General features: G+C 42.1%; 3 protein-coding genes across 5 annotated transcripts; 1 reads left to right on the top strand and 2 right to left on the bottom strand.

Moving 5' to 3' along the window:
- Positions 1-173: 173 nt before the first annotated feature.
- On the bottom strand, positions 174-6496 carry LOC100830271. The gene is made up of 12 exons (XM_003579547.3): positions 6276-6496; positions 6073-6166; positions 5901-5964; positions 5630-5731; positions 5457-5515; positions 4571-4666; positions 4077-4156; positions 3181-3397; positions 2177-2232; positions 1780-1887; positions 1195-1378; positions 174-514 (listed from the first exon to the last, which is right to left on the bottom strand). Exons 1-12 carry the CDS (start codon positions 6344-6346, stop codon positions 392-394), a joined length of 1254 nt encoding a protein of 417 aa, XP_003579595.1. The 5' UTR covers positions 6347-6496; the 3' UTR covers positions 174-391.
- Positions 6497-6562: 66 nt separating this feature from the next.
- LOC100829969 (violaxanthin de-epoxidase, chloroplastic) lies at positions 6563-9287 on the top strand. Of its 2 annotated transcripts, none has more exons than XM_003579546.3 (6): positions 6563-6732; positions 7156-7350; positions 7445-7617; positions 7804-7900; positions 7983-8374; positions 8452-9287. In XM_003579546.3, the coding sequence occupies exons 2-6, from the start codon at positions 7168-7170 to the stop codon at positions 8963-8965; spliced, it is 1359 nt and encodes a 452-aa protein (XP_003579594.1). In that variant the 5' UTR covers positions 6563-6732; positions 7156-7167; the 3' UTR covers positions 8966-9287. The 2 variants fall into 2 exon arrangements, with proteins under 2 accessions (XP_003579594.1, XP_010239793.1); XM_010241491.3 differs by lacking the exon at positions 6563-6732 and adding an exon at positions 6752-6866.
- A 516-nt stretch (positions 9288-9803) lies between these two features.
- LOC100829659 (RPM1-interacting protein 4) lies at positions 9804-13989 on the bottom strand. 2 transcript variants are annotated; one of them, XM_024456112.1, is made up of 4 exons: positions 12968-13989; positions 11466-12004; positions 11184-11357; positions 9804-10146 (listed from the first exon to the last, which is right to left on the bottom strand). In XM_024456112.1, exons 2-4 carry the CDS (start codon positions 11967-11969, stop codon positions 10123-10125), a joined length of 702 nt encoding a protein of 233 aa, XP_024311880.1. In that variant the 5' UTR covers positions 11970-12004; positions 12968-13989; the 3' UTR covers positions 9804-10122. The 2 variants fall into 2 exon arrangements, with proteins under 2 accessions (XP_024311880.1, XP_003579593.1); XM_003579545.4 differs by having other exon boundaries at positions 11466-11951; positions 12968-13988.
- Between the last annotated feature and the right edge of the window lie 8089 nt (positions 13990-22078).

Genomic DNA, 22078 nt, shown 5'->3' with positions numbered 1-22078 from the left:
GATTAAATGGCAGATCAGCACTGCCCGTACCATCATAAAATGCCGTTTGGAAGGACCAATCGCAAGGTCCCAACTGGGCTTGTAATTTTTGTTGACTTCGTGGTATATTCAGGAATTGGATATTTCATACGTTTTCTAGCGCCTCATAACTGCTTGTGCACAAAGGCCACCAGTAAACAGTAAAGCTAATCGTTTCTCTTTTCTTCAGTGTTAGTCAAATCCAACAGTTGCCCTGGCGAAAATGATTCAATAGTTTTGGTAGAAAGAACAAAATGGAACATCAGATGAGCCAACTTAGCCCTCTCTTACCACAAATAAGGACTGAATATAACTTCTTGCACCTATGTCCTCAACAGCACAAAGTCAAATGACACGAGATACAAAGTACATCTTAAACAGAACTCCTGCTGGCGTGCAGCTCTGACTGCCTCTCTCGAACAAGGATCTCCTCAACAGCATCTACAAATCTCACCAGATGTTGCCGAGTCAGAAGCTCTAAACCATTTGCAAGTTCCTGGCACCAAGAACACAGATTAGCTTGCTAGTAGTTTCATCGAGGCATATAAATTTGATCGTGCAGGAAACAATGCATCATCTGCGCATCAGATGAAAAATACTCAGAGGGCACACATGCCTCTCGAGGATGAGTTGATGAGACAATGCTTGTGGTTTGGATTAATTTAGTTGACATGTCGATCATCTTATTATGTTTGTTTTGGTAGCCGTATACTAGTTTCAGTATAACTTTTAGTCTAGAAGCTGGACCAGATTGGTCATCAGGTAGGTGAGCTTTACCCCAAACAATCGCCAATAAATTTGCAAAGTTGTATGTGGGTTATATAATAAAGGAAATTAGGAGTCTCTCTGTAAACAAGTTACTGTATCATTATTCCACATTCCCTTTGGTAGTATTGGCATGCCTTTGCTTCCTGATCCTTCCCGGGACCAGACAATTTTTGAAAAGCAATCATGTCCGCAGACTTCTGAATCTAATCACCTATTTTTGGCAAAACTACTCTAAAACGTGCTAAATTAGTTTCACTACGCATCCTGCTGAAAAAGTTGGTATTCTAAAAATAATTACTACCAGTTCAGATAGTTACCCAAAGGTTGCATTACTCTGTTCATGTGTACTGTGGCAATATAGATACTGAATAGAAGCATTGATTTCAGGCCTGAGGTAGCCATTTCTACCTTAGTCTTGCAGAGCAAATTTAAAGACATATCCATTGGCTGAGTCCTGGAATTGCGGATTGAGATTAACTTCAGACCATAGGAGGACAGCGGCCAGTCTGCAGTTATCTTGATGAAGACATCAATCGCACCAACCAAATGAGCTACAATTGTCTCATCTTTCTCAAGGTACTCAAAAGAATGCCTGCAAGAAACAGAATGTGTTGCCCCATTATTTGAAACGTTAAACACAAAGAAAGAAAATTATATGCGTAAAAGAATCGCATGTGTCTGGCTTCAATCACCAGGCAATGTGGATCATTCCTCAGTTAAGGGGATTATCACATCCAGATAGTCAGAAAATAATGATTAAATTGTAGTCTCTCATAGTAAAATCTGCTTGAACAAAACAAAAATATCTCCAGTACTATGGACATGAACATACAATGGTATAACACAAGGACTGTTATACTTATGCATCATTGCAACGTAAACTGTAAACTCAATGAACAAGTTTAGAAACCACAGATTCCTTTGCATCAACTAATTAAGGAAGACAATAGCCGTGAGTAATTTACAATGCTAGCAAATGGAGAATTATTTCACCTGGAATTATTAGCATCGTTCACCAAAGACCGCCTTAGAGTGTTGATTATAATGTGGTGTTGACATTGCCGAATGAGCCATCCCAAGGATGGAGCAGAAATGACCTCTCTACAAAAGCAGTTAACATTTTTTGTTTAAGCACACGTAAATGAAGGAAAAAGTATAATTACACGGCACAATTAGCAGGATTGTGAATTGTAAATTGTATGTGAAAATAACACACAAAAAAGGACACGTATGAAGTTGTGTTCTATATTGTTTAATATTGGTTCTACCTCCGAGCCTTAATATAATATATCTCTATGTCATTCAATTGTTTCAATAACAAGCAAGCCCTTCTGTAGGAAGAAAAATAAGCCAGCTTTGTAAGAGAGAAGGTAAAATGTCTCCAACATACCTGGAGAACTTGAGCTTCTCAATCAGTATATCAACAGAAATGTCACTGGGAAAGATCTGAAAAACCAAAATGATCTCAGGCAAAACATACTGGAGTACATAAAAAAAACTCGACCTGCAAAGGAGTAAGCCACCCCCCAGGCATTTGCATTAAGAAGAAGACCTTCTCACGTAGGTCAAGAAACCCCCAAACCCCTGCCCCACACTGTACACAGCAGCACCGAAGCCCGTGTGAGACCGGGCGGGTCTTAGGTCTGTGCTTAAGGCATGGGACAGACGAGTGAATTTTTTAACCCCAGCCTGAAATTTGCTCTCACGGGGAGTCGAACTCAGGACCTGAGGAGTGCTACTAGAGTTGTTCCCTTAACCATGACGCCAAGGGCTCGTTCGCCATACTGGAGTACATAGTTTTCCACTTTTGCTGAACTGGACTTCGAAAGGTAAATGAACTGGCAATTCATTATCAAGGACCGTAATGTTGCAGTGAAATTGAACTGACAAAGTACAAAAACAGGAACAACAAAATCTGACATGGCCTGTTTGGTTGGGACCGCATTACCGCAAAATGGATATCATTGTATTTTAAGGATATGTTTCTCAACTTGTCCAAGCCTTTATGTGTCGTTGAGACGTCGAATACTTGTATGCAGCTAATTACTTTGAATGAAGTTTGAGTGTGAAATAGAGCAATTGATCACTGCCTACGAAAAACCAGGGTTGACCAACAGCTCACATCAAACTAACAGATCACAAATTGATTTGGCTTGCTATGCAGTTTTATGGTCCTTGGTTAGACAAGAATATTATATTATTATCTGATATATCAGTCTTGTGGACTTATGCCATTTTGCACTCCGTTCCATGAAATTTTCAGTTGCAAAATGCAGCAATATCTTCAGGCATTACACAAAAAATGTACCGTAAATACAAAACTAAAGAGAAGTATGAATTAGCTTATCAAAGATGATTTTATTCTATAAAATGAGAATATGGTTACAAAAGCACCTGCACTTTCTTCACTTCCATGCTTCCTTCATCAACTTCTATCAGTAACTCATGGTCTGAAACCAATGAATCAGCAACACAATCCATTTTTTGCCCATAAATTACACAGTCAGGGGTCAGTATAGGTGTCTTCAGGAGCACCCTGAGACAATTGCCATTACACTCCAAGACATTATGTCCTGATAACCTAGATTGAAGTCCCCACATTGTTTCATCCCTGGATGTCAGATAGAAATTGAGGTCTTTGAAGCAGAACAAGCTTAAGATATAAACATCGCATTGCAGTCAAATGCCCAGAGCCTCAGAATAATAGCTTTTAACAAGCCTCATAAAAGGTGAAAATGTGTACATCAGCGTGATCACAAACTCAGAACCAGACTTAGCATGCATATCTAATCTAATGTAATGTATGTGTCCAACAAAGATAAGAAAGTAATCAAATGTTGTGATGAGAAGTGCAAAATATTGAGCTGAAACTGAGAAGGATGTAAGTAAGATAAATGAGGACTATAAATGAAATAAATTACTCTACTGGTGTGCTGTGTGTATTGCACGCTTAGTCTAAATGCATTAGCAGATGATAGTGAACTAAGCATATGTGTATTCTGTCCTTAATAAGCACAAACAAGGAGTAAATACTAATGAAATCAGAACTGTTAGGGAATTCAACACAGAGAAAATGGTGATATTCCTTCTTCGTCAAAACATTTCTATGAAATGTTTGCTCAATTTGAGCATTAGATAAATACCACATAGAATATAAGGAACCTCCTCTGAGTTCTGAATAACTATATTACTCTCAAAGTGGGAGTGTTGCCATTGTTGATGTTAAGATGCTTTAAACGGATTTCCTTACATTAAATAGAGAGACTTAAGGTGCAATAGAAGATTGATACCTTTGCATTGAAGTACTTTGTAGTTCTAACAGCTTAAGATCCGTCTCACTTTTTCCTATTTGATAATCGAGTTCCAACACCTATGAAATTATCAAAGTCGTATTTTCAACAACAAAGAGCATTGCGAGTTAAAGAAGAAAAAGAACATACTGACCACGGAACTGAAAAATCTGTTTGCATTTGTACTAGTTCCATATGTGGTCATGATTTTCATTGTTATTACTTTTTGTTGGAGATATTCCATAATATAAATAGGCAGGAATGGTAGCGAGGAAGTAGCCAAGAGGTCAAGAGGATACCACCAACACATAGTGCAGTGATTATATAGCTTGCACGAAATGTGTTCACAAAGAGTATAGAAGCTACCTTTATGAAATTGTATTGCTATCACGCAAAACTTCCATTGATTTGTCTCACACCATTGAAGTTGTTAAGAAATTAAGTATGGACAACACAATGTTTGGAATGTCAATGAATAAAACATATAAACACACCTCATATTTGTAGTCCTCAACATAAGTTTGGTCTCGGCCTGAATCAGTTGAAACTGATAACCCAGTCATGGAACTTGCTTCTGAATGTTCCAAGCCCTAAATCAAGTGGTTTTTGAGAAAAAGAAAGCCAGAAACAATGTAAGAAGTTAATTAATGCAGATCAGATTACATGCGAAAATATTACATAAGCATGATAACTGATGTTTAAGATCCTAACAATAAGAAAACCTTTTTAAATTTTGAATGGGCAGAGTAAATTACTCCCTCCGATCCATAATAAGTGTCTCAGATTTTGTACTAACTTAGTACAAAGTTGTACTAAACCTGAGACACTTATTATGGATCGGAGGGAGTATCTTCTTTGAACTTTTTTTTTGCAAACAATCTTGTTCTTCAAACTTAGTTTCATGAAATTTTGAAACATGCAGGCTATGCTTAACTTTCATCCTTTGAGTCTCTGATATCACTGACTTCCGCATGTCAACTCTGTTTCTGCAAATTATCTTCCTACTAGTAATTTATCAGATCAAAGTCACAGAATCTATTTGGTAAACCTGATACTTGTCTGCATCCTTATTCATTTTTGTGTGGCAAATTTCATATGAAAACTAAACTATCTGATGTGATCTGCAAAGTTGAAAACACTAACAGCATGAAGTGAAGGCATGCACTACTTGATAAGTAGTGGTTAAAACAGCATGGCTCCTACATGAGATATAATCCAAGAAAAACTACAAAGAGACAAAAGTAAACACTGTGGGACCAAATCCAGTTTAGCTGGTTTGAATGCAGGAACTCTTTCTTCACAATTATAATTTAGCTGGTTGTCGAAAAGTCATCTAAAAATGAATTAAAGTTTAATAAAGGGTCCAGAATTAAGCACAACCTCAGTTGTAACCAGTGAACGCTCCAGTGCTTGAATGTCAGCATCCAGCAGAATCGTATCTAAATAGCAGAAGTTTTTTGTTGTTATTTGGAGGAACCAAGTGCTAGTTACTGACATGGCAAAGTGTTGACAATCAACAGAACCTTAAACAAGACAAAGTGAAGAGAAATAACCTGTGAACACTGTCTCTCCAGTGGCACTAATCTCCTTAGATAAATTGCAGTTCTCCTCCTCTGCCAGGCTCACCTCATTTCTTAACCATTCAATGTATGCCTCTAGAGAAAACAACCACACCATCATAATATAAGCAAAAGAGCCAAAGGTGTACTCTTCTCAAAATTGAGGTCGTAGGAATTTGCATCTAGTAATCCTACCGAACAGCAATTTACATGAGCTCTCAACATAACAATAGATCAAATGGACCCAGATAACCAAATAGCATACCCAAACTGTCAGCCCCCAGAGCAGCAGCGCTCGAGTCCCACACATCTACCTCCTGAAGATCCACCTGGTAACACAGCAGCAGAAACGAAAATATTAGCCTAAATCACAAGCTTAAGTAAGAAGCAGCAACCAAACCCCTCACTGTTCACGCACAAAAGCGGTCCTCACGCACCTCCCACCCGGAGCGCAATCCGAGTACCGCGTCCTCATCATCCACCGGCTCCTCATCACCTTCTCCCCGTAGCATCTGGAGCTGCTCGAACCGGCTGAACGGAAGCAAGGGGGCAAAAACTCAGACGAGGAAGCCCGTGGAGCAGAATGAACCAAGCAGAACGATTCCTCGAAGGAGGCGCGGCGGAGGTGATGGGTACGCACCTTCGGATGGCCGCCGCGTCGAGGGGCGCCTCGGGGTCCTGCACCGGGGCCAGCGCTAGGGTTTCCGCCATGGCGGCGCAGCCACCTCCGCCCCTCTCTCTCTCTCCCGCCTAGAAATTTGCTTTCGAAATGGTGGAAGGAAATCAGAAGGAGAGCCGCCGCACCGCAAGAGCTGGTCGGAGAAGTTTGCAATCCCACCCTCCTGACTCACGCTAATTACGGTTCTATCCCGGGCTTACCGGAGCTCCGATAAACAAAACAGAACGCACGCGGCACCCCACGGCTTCCACGTCCTGGTGCTCCGCGCCACACGAGCGCTTCTCTTTCTCTTCCAGGAGAGGAGAGGAGAGCCAAGCTTGCCTCACCGTGTTATCCTTTTTCCATCCGCGCGCCCCGCTGTCTCCATTCTCTCCATCTCGGCCTATCCAGTCCCTTCCCTTCGTGTGGAGATTGGCAGGTTAGGCTCTGCTCTCAGCTGGTAACTTGGCCTGTCGATTCTTGCCGCATTTTCCTGTTTAACCAATCCGGTTTTTCTTTTTCTCGGGCGTGCTGAGATGAACTGTTCGTCAAGCTTGAGACTGAGAAATTAGGGTTAAGTGTTGTTTGCTTGCTTAGCTCGAGAGTTGTTGCGCCATTCCTGCCCAGTGCTTTTTGATATAAATCTTGCAGCATGTCGCATAGACACATCAGTAGTAGCCTAGTATCCCTCCCCCCCCCCAACCCCCTTCTTGTAGCAGAGTTATTGCCGTGAAATCTATCTATTCTCACGCATTCAATACCGAAAATGTGACAAACTGTTTGTGCAATCATGTTCCACTTTGATTTGGGTCTTTTTCAGTCTTTGATTTTTGGCAAACCGATTTTTCCTCCGGAAATGCAGATTGCGGCACAAATGATGTTACGGCAGGGCACGAATCACGTCTTCCTCACCGAAGGCTCTTCCAACATTCTCCACTGTCCCAGCTCTAGAGGCACAACCAGCAAGAGCCGCGGCACCGTCCGGTTCCACCGGTGCTGTGTGAGGGCTAACCTATGGAGGACTGACCACCTCCATGTAAACATTGCTCGGTCCGAGGTGATCACCGATCGCTCATTCCTCGATACCAAGCATGATTAGCTTCTTGTTATACTGCTAAGAACAACATGGTTTTGCCTCTGTTTTTTTACAGGTCAAGGTACACAATGTATTGCAAGTATCTGATGTTCTCAATGGCATCAATAATTGGAGCAAATTGCAACTGGTCACCATGACAGGGCTGGTGGCATGTGTAGTTCTTGTAGTCCCTTCGGCTGGTGCCACTGATGCTCTCAAGACATGTACTTGCCTGCTCAAGGAATGCAGGTGAGTCTACACAGCCCAGAATTTGTCACATTGACAGTGGAGCTTATTCTTTTTAACTCAATTTAAATTATTGCTTCCATACTACAAGTTCGGTCCAAAATGTCTACACAAATAGCAGTGCAATGTGTTCAGCAGATTTGTTAAATCCATGTGTTCCTAATTGAAACCAAACGGGACCATTTCCAGGATAGAGCTGGCCAAATGCATAGCCAACCCATCCTGTGCAGCAAATGTGGCATGCTTGAATACATGCAATAATCGACCTGACGAGACCGAATGCCAGGTAATTCCACTTTCAAAAACCATTGGTCCAGCTCGATCTCTCAGAAAAGGTAACCTTTTTCTTGTGCTTTGTCATCACAAAGATCAAATGTGGGGATCTGTTCGAGAACAGTGTGGTCGATGAATTCAATGACTGTGCCGTTTCACGCAAAAAGTGTGTCCCAAAAAAGTCTGATGTTGGCGAGTTCCCAGTCCCTGATCCATCTGCCCTTGTCAAGAACTTCAACATAGCAGATTTTACTGGCAAGTGGTACATTTCAAGTGGCCTAAATCCTACCTTCGACGCATTTGATTGCCAGCTTCATGAGTTTCATGTCGAGGGGGACAGACTTGTTGCAAATTTGGCATGGAGAATCCGCACCCCCGACACCGGTTTCTTCACCAGGGGGGCAGTGCAGCGGTTCGCGCAGGACCCTTCACAACCCGCAATACTATATAACCATGACAATGAGTACTTGCACTATCAAGATGACTGGTATGTCCCTCCCCACCTCCTGAAATTATCATTGTTGGTGTACTTCAGTCTGTCAGCTGAAATTTGGTGAACTGTAGGTACATTCTCTCATCAAAAATAGAGAACAAGGAAGATGACTACATATTTGTGTACTACCGTGGAAGAAATGACGCATGGGATGGATATGGTGGCGCTGTTGTGTACACAAGAAGCAAACAATTACCTGAAACAATAGTGCCTGAGCTAGAAAGGGCAGCGAAAAGTGTAGGGCGGGATTTTTCCACATTCATCAGGACAGACAACACCTGTGGTCCTGAGCCTCCTCTTGTGGATAGAATCGAGAAGACTGTTGAGAAAGGAGAGAAGATCATCGTTGATGAGGTGAAGGAGATTGAGGGGGAGCTTGAGGGAGAAGTCGAGGAGCTGGAGAAGGAAGAGGAGACACTGGTTAAGAGGTTGGCTGATGGCCTCACAGAGGTCAAACAGGATGTGATGAACTTCTTGCAGGGGTTAAGCAAGGAGGAAATGGAACTTTTGGATCAGCTGGACTTGGAGGCAACCCAGGTTGAGGAGTTATTCAGCCGTTCCCTGCCAATAAGGAAGCTAAGGTAGGCTAGTTCTAGCAGACAATCCAAACTACGTAAGGAGGATTTGCAGAACAGGGTGTCATTCAGCAATGATAAAAAATAGAATCGAATTGCCGAGGGAATACCTACAAACTGCAGTAACAGGTTGTTCAACAGACATCAGAATTTTGGATCTGATAATATTTTACCCATCTTCACAGCATGTTCCCAGATTAGCTTATGTATAAAGCATCAGTAAGTATGTAATTTTCTATCAAAAGAAGGTACATAACTTTATACAACTGTTGCTAATAGGCTCTGGAATGATTATATCTTTTTCTGGGAAATTTCAAATTATATTAGTATCCTTTTCTTTTTTTATGGCAATTCAAATACTTTATTTATGTAAAACAATATTATACCGAATATTAATGAATATCTGCAAATTTTGTAATTTCATTAAACTTTCCCCAGAAGAGGCTGTTCTGAAAGGTTGAAGATATTCAATAATTTAAAAATTACTCTTTACCATGAGCTCAATTAGAAACAGAGGTGAAGACCAACATTTTTAGCTTGCATGGTCTTTCCAACAAAATCAACAGAATTTTTCGAAAAACTGGTGTCCCTTGGATGAGGAACCAGGAACGTATGAGAGTAACTGGGTGCTTTGATACAAAACATAGCTTTTACAAAAAAAAAAAGTGCTCCCTCTGTCCAACAAAAAATGTCTCAAGTTTGTGAAAATTTGGATGTATCTAGACATGACTTAGTGTATAGATGCATTCAAATTTGGTCAAAGTTGAGACATCCTTTGTTGGAGGGAGGGAGTACTTGATTTTAATGCAACCACAATGAAGCATACAGGATATCTAATCAGATATCAATATAATAAATCAGGTTTCCATAAATGAAATTATAGAAACCTTTATTGCCAGCAATTGCTAACTGCTTAACTCATACTGCAAATATCTCAATGGCATCCAATATATGTTCCAGATAGGCGAAGAACATAAATCATCGAACAATTCAATTATAGGTACATTACAGTTACACACACCAATAGCAATAACTGGTAAAGTGGTAAGCATGGAAAGGTAATACATGATGAAAGAGTTTCTTGACAAATTCTTCATGAAGACAATAGTTTGTTGCACGAGTAACCCAGACTTTTCCAGAAACATCTGTGATTGCGTCCCCATTTTGTCAAAGTATACAGCAAGGGCATGTCTGAAGAAAAAGAGAGGTTAGTCAATGCATTAATATCTGGGAATATCAGGTAGAGAATGACGTAAAAAAAAATGCTACTTGTGCTGGGCATTAAAGCAACTAGGTCTCTCTCTGAATGGACTGAGTTGCTTAAAGGTTATTGTGTCATTTGAAGGCTTTAGAGGAATCAACATTTAACATTGTGGAGTAGTCCAGGTCATAGCAGTATGTCCAGTTCAAAGATACAGACACAACATATATGTTTTGCATGGAAAATTAGTGAACTAACAATGAGTGACATCAGTAAGAAGAGTATGGTTACGCCAAAGCTATTGAGATCCACCCAGAAAACAAAGCAAATGGAGATGAATTGCAACGTCACAAGCATGAATATTGAATGTGATTAATAGTTGCAGAAATTGATTTTTTTTTCTACACGATGAAGTTCCCAACCACACTTTTTATCATGTGCAGAATACGGAGTACAAAGTAACTTGTTACGAAAGCTTACCAATTCATCTGTTAGTGAGCTAGCATATAGTAAATGAAAAGGTCACCTATGAATCACCATTCCAATATATGTTTATGTTAATAGTGAGATCATATATTTGACATTAAGATTATGCAAAACTAGAAGCAGCTCTATAGAAAGTACTTGTTATCTAGACAGTCGGTAAGCTTTAATATCACATGCCTGGACAGATTGAACAGTTAGATCACAAAATTTGTGGTGTTGATCTATTGATTCACTTTTCATTCACACCATGTAAAACATTTTGTTCCATTAGGAGTTCCGCTTGGAATTGCAATATTGTTGAAATAAAATATCAGTCTACGAACAGAGCATTATCCCAAACACAAAAAGGATTAGGCTGATGGTCCGAGAACTTTACAGCCACAAGATAGCAAAGCTACTAATTCCCTTATGGAATGCATTCATCATTGCCGATTTGCGTATGTGCTATACACTGAAATTCTGAAGTCAAACAAAGATCACAGTCACACCAATGCTAGCAGAACTTAAAGATAATTTTACTTAGGAGTTAGCTTTTAAATACCTGTTGCACCTTATTTTCCTGTCCGTGATTAGCATTTGAAGATTGCCTTGCTGAAGAGTTAGGCGATAACTTGTCGTCCCTCACCCTGTTGAAGATACCAGTAAACTTTTCGCCTGATGCCGCATTAGCCTCATCCCAAGCACCAAATGGTGGAACTGCTACTTCCTCTTCAGCCTGGATTCAAAATTGCAAAACCAACAGTTCATTCTCCACACTCCACAGACATTTGTAGCCCGCATACATTTCTGGACCAACAAGAAACAAAGGATTAGAAGGTAGTACGTTGTAGCCTTGGTAACCCTGCCTCATTCTGCTCCTTCCAGGAGTATGCTGGCCATGTACATCTGACGAAGCTCTCCTTTCTGGAGTCTGCCCTCCAGCTGCCCTGTGTTTCGGCTTTGATGTGTTGTTTGGCTGCATTGGTGAAGCAGACCCAGCAGCAGTTCTGTAGGGGCTTCTCGGTGTGCTAGTGTTTCCTCCTTGTTCCTGCTGAGGAGTTGAATGCCGTCGTGGTACAGGCTCGCGGTTGTGTGGATCCGTTTCAGGCCTTCTTCCATGTGGTGGATTCCTTGGACCTTGTTCTCGAGCATCAGGTGTATATGATGATGGATTCAAAGGTGACCTGCGAGGAGGTTCAGGTTGATGTCCTGGATCATTTGGATTGGAATAAATTCCTGTTTTCTTGTTCTTCCTTGCACCCTCGAACTTCTGTGTGTAAGGGGTGTCCTCACTGTTTTCCCAGTCCCCAAATGTAGGAATTCGAGGTTGCTGTTTAACTAGATACATTAGCACATCTTGACAAATTCCACGAAGACTATGATCTATGATTCACAGCAAAACAAATAATCCATCGGTTTTCAGGATTCATTATTCTGATGGGAACAATTCCAAAAGAAAACGCTAAGAACATCACAAACTATGCTATGAGCTAAATATGTGTAGTGAGGAGATTATTAGTTATGGACTAACTAGAACCCTAACACCGGGATATTTCACCAATAGTGCCGATTGGTAAATATTTGTACAAAAGAAGAATTATGAATTATATGATGCATGCTAAGGGAATTGTTGCATCAAGCAGTTTGCACTGTAAGCTAGTTGGCGATTCACATTGGTATAAGTCCTGTGATTGTGATTAATCTGGATGGAGTCTAGATGTTCAATTTTAGTGTATTTTGTGAACTAGTTCAAATAGATTTGTATCCTCTTTGGAAAAATATTTGCTGTCCTCAATCTTAAAAGAACATCACCCATGACATAAAGTAGGCCTACTATACATACCAGAAATAATCACAACAAAAACAGACTAAGGAATGTTTACTATTACCAGTTAAATAATACACGGCTCGTTCATCAATATGTCTCATATGACTCCCTGAGGTTCCGGTCAAAAATGTTCCCAAATTGAAATAAGCAAAAAGATGCCCCAAAGATTAATAAAAATTACTCATACCTTAATGAGAAAATGGTGAAAAATAGTACTCCCTCCGATCCATAATAAGTGTCTCAAATCTAGTGCAACTTGTACTAAGTCCGTACAAAATCTGAGATACTTATTATGGATTGGAGCGAGTATATTTCTAACTAGGGTGCTAAATGAGAAATCTCTCTTTACCTAGATAATTAGTTAACATAAGAGAGAGATAATACAAATGGCATCCACCAAACGAAAATGTTTTTTAACTTATTATGCTGCACCAAGACAACAAGAATTCAAGATTTCTCCGGCGCTAGGAGCATTGATAAGCATAAGAACAGAGAGAAATAAGGGATGAATTACTCACCGCCATTGGCCACTTTGAATCTAGAAGGTCGAGAAGAGCAGATCCTCTGGATAATAAATGCTAGATTGCGTCTTTTCTCCCAAGTTATTGAAAAACTGACCACAATCCTCTCCACAAGAAAGAACAAAGCTGAGAAAAATTCTCACTTAACTACACTCTTTCCTCAGAAAGATAGTTAAGCTAGTGCTGTAATGCTTATCCCAACCACCAATAAAACCTAGACCAAGTTCACCACAAAGGAACACCAAAGAATAGCCCCTTGCACTACAAAGTCCAAACCCTTTTAACTCCCAAGAATGAATCCGAGCTTGTGGTTTTCTTTGAAGAAGGAGAATTTACCAATCAATCAAAAAAAGGATTGAAGGCAGCTCCCTAGCCAAATTTCCCTAATGAAACCAGCAAATCGAATCCTCCCAAGAAATCAGGATTCAGGAACCATAAGTGGCTCCTCCCAAATCGAATCCTCCCAAGAGACGTCTCTTCAGAAAAGCACCAAAATTCTCCTCATGTAAGGTGCTTCCTGCTACCCTTCCAACTACCAAAACTGAGCAAACATCAAGGAATCTAACCAGCACTCCTCCCAACAACCAAATTTCTTCGAGAATTTTGGTCGGTCAAAGGTGGATCTTTTCACGCTAACCCTAGAACAACACCAAGTACTCAAGGTGAATTCCTTGGCATAAATCTCACAAGAATCCCCGCAAAAAAAAACACACACAGAAAAATGCCTGTCCAGGAAAACAACCCACTAATCCTCTCTTGTCGCTCGAACCTCGAAACCCCTCGAGAAAGGACCCAGATCACCTAGAGAAAGCAATCAAAGGTGGCTTTCCTGTCTTCTGACCTGACAGCTTCTGAAGCGTGTTCGTATGTGATATATACGCATAAGCAAGGAGGAGAGGGGAATTCAGAACTGGGAGAAGAGGTTGGGGAAGAAGAAGAAGAAGGGAAGGGCAAGGAAGAAGACAAAGCCGTTGACGACGGAGCGCCACTGGCTGACAGTTCGAAGTCTTCAAAGCTCTCTCTTTCTGAATTTAATCTTGTGTCCATCAAGGAAAACGGATATACCATTTGAACATAATGTACTCAAGAAATACTACTTAACCACAAACTGCAAGCAGAACTGTTTTTTCTCCTCTCAGCTAAGAATTTTGTACGGATATATGGGGCGTATCATGTATTCATGTGAAAATGCATCTTTTCGAAAACTGAAATATTACCATATAGAAAGCACATGCTGATTTTCAAACAATTCTCAAAATAGCTGTATCAATAAATCCAATTCATCAACTACTATAAAGCTGACTATATTTTACTAGAACGACGTGGCAATGTATGCAATAAGAATATACTCCCTCCGTCCCATATTAAGCGACTCAAATTTGTCTAAAAATGAGCGTATCTATATACTAAAATATGTCTAGATAAATGTAATATTTCGGCACTTAATATGTAACGGAGGGAGTAAGATAAATTGCATTGCTGATTTAGGGCCTCTTTGGATTGTACCGTTTTCAAAAGAATTTTTGGAGGTTTCTAATCCTTAGGATTTTTTTTTTCCTAACAGAGCCATAGGAATGGACTTGGTAAAATCTTATGGAATCAATTCCTTTGGCCTCCATTCCATAGTAATTCTAACAAGAGCTCAAAGCTCATTCTTTTTTCCTTTGAGAACTCCAATCTATTCCTGTAAAATTCCTATGTTCATTTCCTGTGCACCATCCAAACACACAACTACTGAAATTTCTGTGTTTTCAAATCCCGTAGGAATTCAAAGTACATGGCATTCCAATCCTATGTTTTTCCTATTCATATGTTTTCTATTCCCTGTAATGCCCTAAGGAATATGGATCAACTAGATATACTGTCTAACATCGAATTACGTAAGGCATCCACATATTTAATTAATATCTAAACTTCGACCAATATTCAGTTTCACAAAATGTGATTTGTGTGACACAAAAATGAAATTGCTGAAATTATTATAGAAATTCATTTTTCTATGATTGTAATTATGCATTTATGGATGATGAAATATTCAAATGAAAATGGCACCCTTCACGGCAAACGTTTTTTTTGCAGGTACCTTACATGGCAAACTTTACTTTGTAAACTCCCTGAAATTAATGTACTTCCTTCGTCCAACAAAAGATGCCTTAGATTTGTCAAAATTTAGATGTATCTAAACATGACTTTGTGTATAGATGCATTCAAATTTGGTCAAAGTTGAGACATCCTTTGTTGGACGGAGTGAGTAGAACTTTAAAAAAAATGCCCCAAATAATAGAAAATGTTGGAGAAGTAGTGTATTATTATTATCATGCAAACTTATAAATCCAAACTCAAGCGCATCCGTGAGGAATTAAAAAGAGAAATCTAAAATTTGATAGTGCCAAACATTGAAGAATCACTATTTATGTTGAATTTGTTTCCCTCTCCTGTACCCAAACGCAATTGGGTTTAGACTTGAATTTTTTAACATATATAAAGCATTAATTCGTAAAGCATATGTTTTTTGGGGATTTTTTTGAAACCTGCATAGTAATTGGGTGGTTTTCACCAGATATACATTCTGCAAATAATGTAGAAAAGCAATGAAAATCACACCAAATCAAACCATGCTCTATAAAACAAGGGGGGTGGGAGCCCAATGCGGCGGCTATGCTTAAATTAAGTTAATCATTGTTCTAATGACATAAGCCTGACGAGGCTGAATGACGAGGTTGCGCTTACTTGGTATTCAAGCTTTGCAGTTTTCGCAGATCATTTTTTCTCTGGATTCAATTTTTGTGTGTAAAATAGAGTGGCGCCGTGGGACTTGGATTTCCTGACTTAAAATCAGTGACTTTATGGTCAATGATAGGTGGGGCCGGGTCCACATGTCAGTGACTGTGAAGTCACTGACTTTAAGTCAGGGGATCCCTCTCCGACGTCGTGGCGGTGAGAGCAAAAGTTGCCATCAACAAACCTCCAAACATTAGCTAACGCCATGACGAGCATGGGAAAACTTCAACATCTCATGAGCTGTTGGACAGCTATTTCCTGATATCTATATGGAGCGTTCACACAAGCTGGTGCAAGCATTTGGTTTGTATAAGTCAACCACAACGCACGCAGAAGAAATTTGGGGGCCAATATTTCTTGGAATAATAAATTATGATGAATTCTTTTTATTGGTCATGTTTTGGGATTGCTTACTGAATTTTGGGGCGACTTCAATCAATCCTCATGAGAGAAAACAGAGAATTTACGAGATGCTGTGAAAATGTGTATATTCTGCAGCGAGGAGATGGAGATGGATATTCCATTGTGACGACAAGCTTCAATCTTCACAGAAATATCCGATCCTTGAGTAAGGAGATAGATTTGACGGACAGATCAACCAAGAAGAAGCAACCGGGAGAATTCGGAGGAAGACCATAGCTTTTTTTGCATCTAGAGTGGATGACTTTTTTTTGCGAACATAGAGTAGATGACTTTAACTACGGAGTACTTCTTTTCGAACTTTTTATATAACTAATTAGGTACAGTACTTAATGTACCACGAAGTTAATATACTCTTTCCGTCTAACAAAATATGTCTCAACTTTGACTAAATTTGAATTCATCTATACACTAAGTCATGTTTAGATACGTTCAAATTGTAAGAAACTTGAGACATCTTTTGTTGGACCGAGGAAGTATCACTGATTAATGGATTTTTGATGGAATGTGTGAACGAAAATGAGCAGTACTCGTGGTTGTCTAGAGGGATTAACAATTTTGCAATCATGCATGTACATTATCTTTTGTCCCACGCTATCATTCCTGAGCTAGCAGCCGCCATGTTAGGTACTGGATTAAACACCGTACTATCCCAAGTGGTAGAACATCTCAGACAAGATAGTAACTAGTGTACGTGATGAGGGGAGGATATCGACTATCCTGCTATTTCACCAATTCCATATATTCTGAAGTTTGGATCTTTTTGCATTGAAGTTTCTGCTAAGGAAGAGATGAAGCCCAATTTTAGAACACAACCAGTTTTGAAGTTTGGTTCGGTTTAGGGTTTGAGTTGTTTGAATCTTTTATTTCCTTAAAGTATGAAGTGTTTTACTTTGCTTTTGTTTGATGGTTTTTGGGCCTGTCCAAAACCACTTTGAGTCAGTCTTTGGGCCGTAGTTGTGGCGTGGGCCCTGTCCCACCCGATTAGGGTTAGAGTCACCCTATAAAGGGTTTTTGATAGCCGTCGTTGTAAGTTGGAGATTAAGAATAGACCAGAAAAGTCCCAATGTTTGGGGGCGCATATCGTCGTGTTTGCTTGCTGATTTTGAAGATCTGATGTCATGCCCTGCGGTGGAGTTGATTCTAATCAGTTCCAACGTGAGAAATTGGAGGGATTTGATCTGGATTACTTCAGATTGATTTTGCTCGGGTGCTGATCTGCTTGTTCGCCGATCGCCGTGAAAGATTGGGCCTAAAACCCTTTTGGATCACGTTGATCCTTATCAATACGTACAAATTACTCCCTCCGTCTCATATTAAGTGGCTCAAGTTTGTTCAAATATGAATGTATCTATTGCCTAAAAAACGTCTACATACATGTAATAGAAAGTCACTTAATATGGGACGGAGGGAGTAGATTGGATGCATATCAGAAATGCATATCATATACTCCTCCGTCACATATTAAGTGACTCTAATTGCCCAAATATGGATGTATTTATACCTAAAAAATGTCTAAATACATGTAATATTTCGTCACTTCATATGGGACGGAGTGAGTAAATGAAGATAGAGAAATTCCAAAGTAAACAAGGAGGAGCGACTGGGCGAGAGGGGCGTAGCAAGTAGGTAAATAAATGTTTATTTTACGAGCATAAAAACGTAGAACTTTGCTCCCTTAATCTGATTTCTCCTGTGTAAAAGCATTAAGGGAGAAAACTCCGCTGAAACAACATCATTTTCTGACAGTTCTAACCTAATTCAACAAGAATCCGGATCGAATTATGGACAAAGCGTTCGGAAAATTTGATATGTTTTGGACGCCTATAGCGGAGGGCGGCGGCGGCATGAGACATGGCGGCGGTGCCATGCTCGAGGTTGCTGGCGTGCAGCGTAGGATGTTGTGGGCCTAAGGGCTGCGATGCTGCAGGCCATGCCGGCAGGGCCGTGCTAGGGGCGAGGAGCGTGCAGAGCAGGACCTGTTGTGGCGGCCAGGCCCTGGCAGCGTCCGCCGTGCCCAGGCGGTGGCGGGCGTGCATATCTGCGCCTCGTGGGACAGGTGACCGACGTCCACTGCTGCGGCGAGTGCCCGAGTTGCCCAAGTTGCCCAAGGTGAATCTCTTAATTAGTCGTCTAGTCCGGCCATGATACCGGCTCCCCATTCCCTGAGGCGTTGTCGAGGTAATTCCACACCACCCCTGTTCTAAGTTCTAACTTCGAGGAATGGTAGATTTGCTGGTGTGGAGGTCTTGATTCAATGGTGGCTGCTGGGCACGTGCTTGTTGGTGGCTCTGGCTTGCGTCTTCGATGTCAGGCTGGCAAGTTGCAATGCTTCGATCTTTGTCCTGAAGGTGGATGACGGTGACTATTCTCGAGCGTGAGCATGCAGACGGCACATGCTGAGAATTTGCATGATTGGTTGTGTCCAATGCCTCCGAATTTCAATGTTAGGCGGTGGTATGCGGTCAGGGTAAACAGCCTGATAATGGCCACCCGTTTCATCAAACTTGTAGGAACAGATTGGTGGCCTTGGGTTAGACCTGGGCATGGGCGGTGATGTGGTTATGACTAACCACGTACTCAACTCGAGTATACCCGGTGCAATCCAACTAGGGCCCACAAGGAAGCCTACTTCGACTCCAGGAGTCTACCTGCCAAGTCTTGCGATTCAAGATAAGGAAAATTAATTAGATTGTATTTCCTCATTGTAACCGACTTGGACTCTACCTGAGACCTGAGTTTCTGCATATATAAAGCATCAGGAGGGGAAGCCAAGAGGAGAGCCCAACTTAGATAGAAGTCGCCTAGACGCACTCGACGACTCGGTGCATCTAGACTCCGTGGCACCCCATTGTAATCGACTCATCAATACAGATCCGACAAGCAGGACGTAGGGGTATTACCTCATCGAGGGCCCTGAACCTGGGTAAATCGTGTCCCCTGTGTCCTTGTTAGCCGACGAGTTCACCAACACACACTCGAAATCTTCCCTTGATACAAGTCCATCAATATAGACATTGTCGAAGTCACATCATCGTCATTGGCACCGTCTGTGGGAAAGACGTGTGTTGGAAACACGACCTTGGCGGTTTCAGACTCCTTAAACCCGTCATCGACTTAGGCGGAGTCTATGACCTTCGTGTCCTTCCACTTTTCCGCTCACCCTCCGGCCAGCCACGCGGTATTCAACGCGCTTGTTACTGGCATGGATCTCGTGTTCGGGGAGTTCCATCTTCGAGCCGACCGAACTGGTATCCTTTGACTACCAGATTTGACTGCTCCTACTCGGGAGAAGTCGCTTCCTCCTTCACCTTCAGGTAAGATCCCGCTGGCAGATTCGGCAGAACCGCTCGGAGAGCAAGACTCCCTCGAGACTCCCCTAGGGTCGAAGCCAATTCGCCTTGTTGTGCAGAAAGCCCCGTCTCAAGCGACGCTGGCGACTATCCGGAACAAGAAGGCTGCCATGACAGAAGCGATCTTGCACCCAAGTGTGCCATCACCCAATTCTTCATGACAAACCCTGTCACCTCAACTCCTTCGACTGCGGATATGATCGTAAATCCGCAAGGTGGACATCCAGCAGCGGAGAAGTCGCTGGTTCAAGCAGCCCTCGACTCGGGAGTTGATATGGACATGCTAACCATGGATACGACCTTTGGTACCCTCAATTCTATAATATTTGACAAGATTTATAATCAGGTGAATTCAAGTAGTAATTTTTTTCATTGTCATATTTATGAAGAGGCGGAGCTACTACTATCTTGTCTCGTTTTATTACGTAGGCATCTTGTCGAGCTTTTCAAGTCCAAGGTCAAGATGAGATACGATGGAGGCGAACGGGAGAGCCAACAAGAATCAAGCATTCATAAAGCTGAGAGGGAAGGATTTCAAGTGTACTTTCCAACAAATCAAACGGCACATGATTCGGAGCTTGCTAGAGAAAGATATCACGAATTAAAGTTGAATCCGATTCGGGTCCGAGCTGCCAGGAGGCCCGAATTTGTTTTAATCACCCAGGCCGCATCCGGAGTCCAAATCAAGCAAACAAGTACTTGTTGGAAAGGTAATTACAAGACCTTTCCAACGGATCTGGCCCCATCAAGAGATTCGACTCGTGCTGACCGTGGCAGACAAAACAAGCTGACGGATCTGTTTTTCTGTTTCCTAAAGAGTTGTAGTTTGTTAGGAAAGTTAGAGATAGAGTTGGATTTCGGACTCCTTATTCAAGGTGGACGAAAATATCTCTCCTTCCTCCTTTATATACCCCATGAGCCCCCCCTAAGGAGCCTTGGGTTTTGATTAGATAAAGTTTAGCCATCTTTGCTACTTTCGTGTAATCGCGTGTGTCGGTTAGACCACCTGTTTTACCGTCGTCAAGACTCCAACTTATCGTCTCGTTGAGACATTGGTTTGATATAGTATACTCGCGATTTTAGATTGCATCCGCTATTTATCTTGTTCTTGCTTGTTCTTCGATTGCTTGCAGGAACAAAGACCTTCGTGGTCAGGTTGATCGTGCCCCCGCGTGATCAATAACCCCCTGGAGTTGGTGTATCGATTGCTAAGGCACTGCCTCCTAGGCCGTAGTCGGATCGTCAACGTCACCTCCTACCCCAAATCGAGAGTTATCAATCTCATCGAAAGATCGGGCCACCCGACCCACATCAGGAGTCCTCATGGATGATCCAACTCCTGCAGAGTTGGAATTATATGCGAACTCCTTGGCCAGGAACCGCTTCAACTTGGTCAAAGAAAAAGAAGAGTTTGTTAAGCAACAGAAGCTCGAAGCTGACAAACTTAAGAGGATAGAGGAGGAACTTCAAGCGTCCATAAAGGCTCGACCGGAGTCATCCGACACTTTGGGCAGAAGCGCTCCCCCTCTTCGAAACGCCCATCGTGGGTCCCGTTTCTATAAACTACCCGAGGAAGATAGAACACACGCGGTTCGCGATCTCTCCTCAAGCTTCCTATCAGCAGATGATCGCAACGAGGCGACACTTGGGATTACTGAAGAGGCACTCCGAGCTGCGAGTACTTATCTACAGTCAATCCCATTGCCTGACAATGACCCACGCTGGCACGTCCGCGAGCAAATCCTTAAGGGATTAGGCTTCGTGTATCAAGCAAAACCTGACCGCCCTGCCTCATAAGGATGGCGAGCCTTAGTATGATGGACGACTGCCCGACTCGGGTCAAAATGAGCGCGAGCAAAACCCTCGCAGAAGGAGTCAATCTCCTCGTCGAGCCGCTAGCTGCCTAGCCGGCCACAGGGAGGACTCTCCTGATTCAGACCACGAAGCGTGTGGAGCGCCCTGCTTCAGTCGTCGGATTCGCCGAACCAGGATGCCAAGGAATTTCAAGCCACCTTCTGACCTGATCAAATATGATGGCACGCAGGAGCCCAGAACCTGGTTGGAGGACTACCTCACCGGGATTCGATGCCAACGTGGAACTCGAACCACCGCTATGCAGTATCTTCAACTTCAGCTCAGGGGTCCAGCTCGCACTTGGCTGAACAGCTCGCGCGACGGCGAGCTCACTTCGTGGGACGAGCTGGTACAAGCTTTTACGCGCAATTTCAAAGCCACGTATTAGCGGCCAGTGTCTCTCGAACAACTCCGGTCGTGCGTTCAGTGTGAGGGAGAGTCTATCCGGTCCTATATCCAGCGATGGACCAACTCGAAGCACGCCTCCGAAGAATCTCAGATGAAAGCGCCATAGACGCATTCAAACGAGGTCTTCACTGAATCGAGCTCAAAGAAGAATTGGGTCGCGTTCGACCCTCTACCATCGGATATCTGATTGAGAGGACTCAGTTTGCAATGAACGAGGTCGATCCCCAACCAGTAGTGCAGATCGCGCCTTCGAGAGACGAAGGAAACGCAAGGGTCGCACGCACGAAGAACT

This window comes from Brachypodium distachyon, chromosome 5 (genome assembly GCF_000005505.3).
Source record: "Brachypodium distachyon strain Bd21 chromosome 5, Brachypodium_distachyon_v3.0, whole genome shotgun sequence".
NCBI classification, from domain to species: domain Eukaryota; kingdom Viridiplantae; phylum Streptophyta; class Magnoliopsida; order Poales; family Poaceae; genus Brachypodium; species Brachypodium distachyon.
Note: the sequence above shows the minus strand (reverse complement) of the source record. Positions and strands in the feature narration are given on the sequence as shown.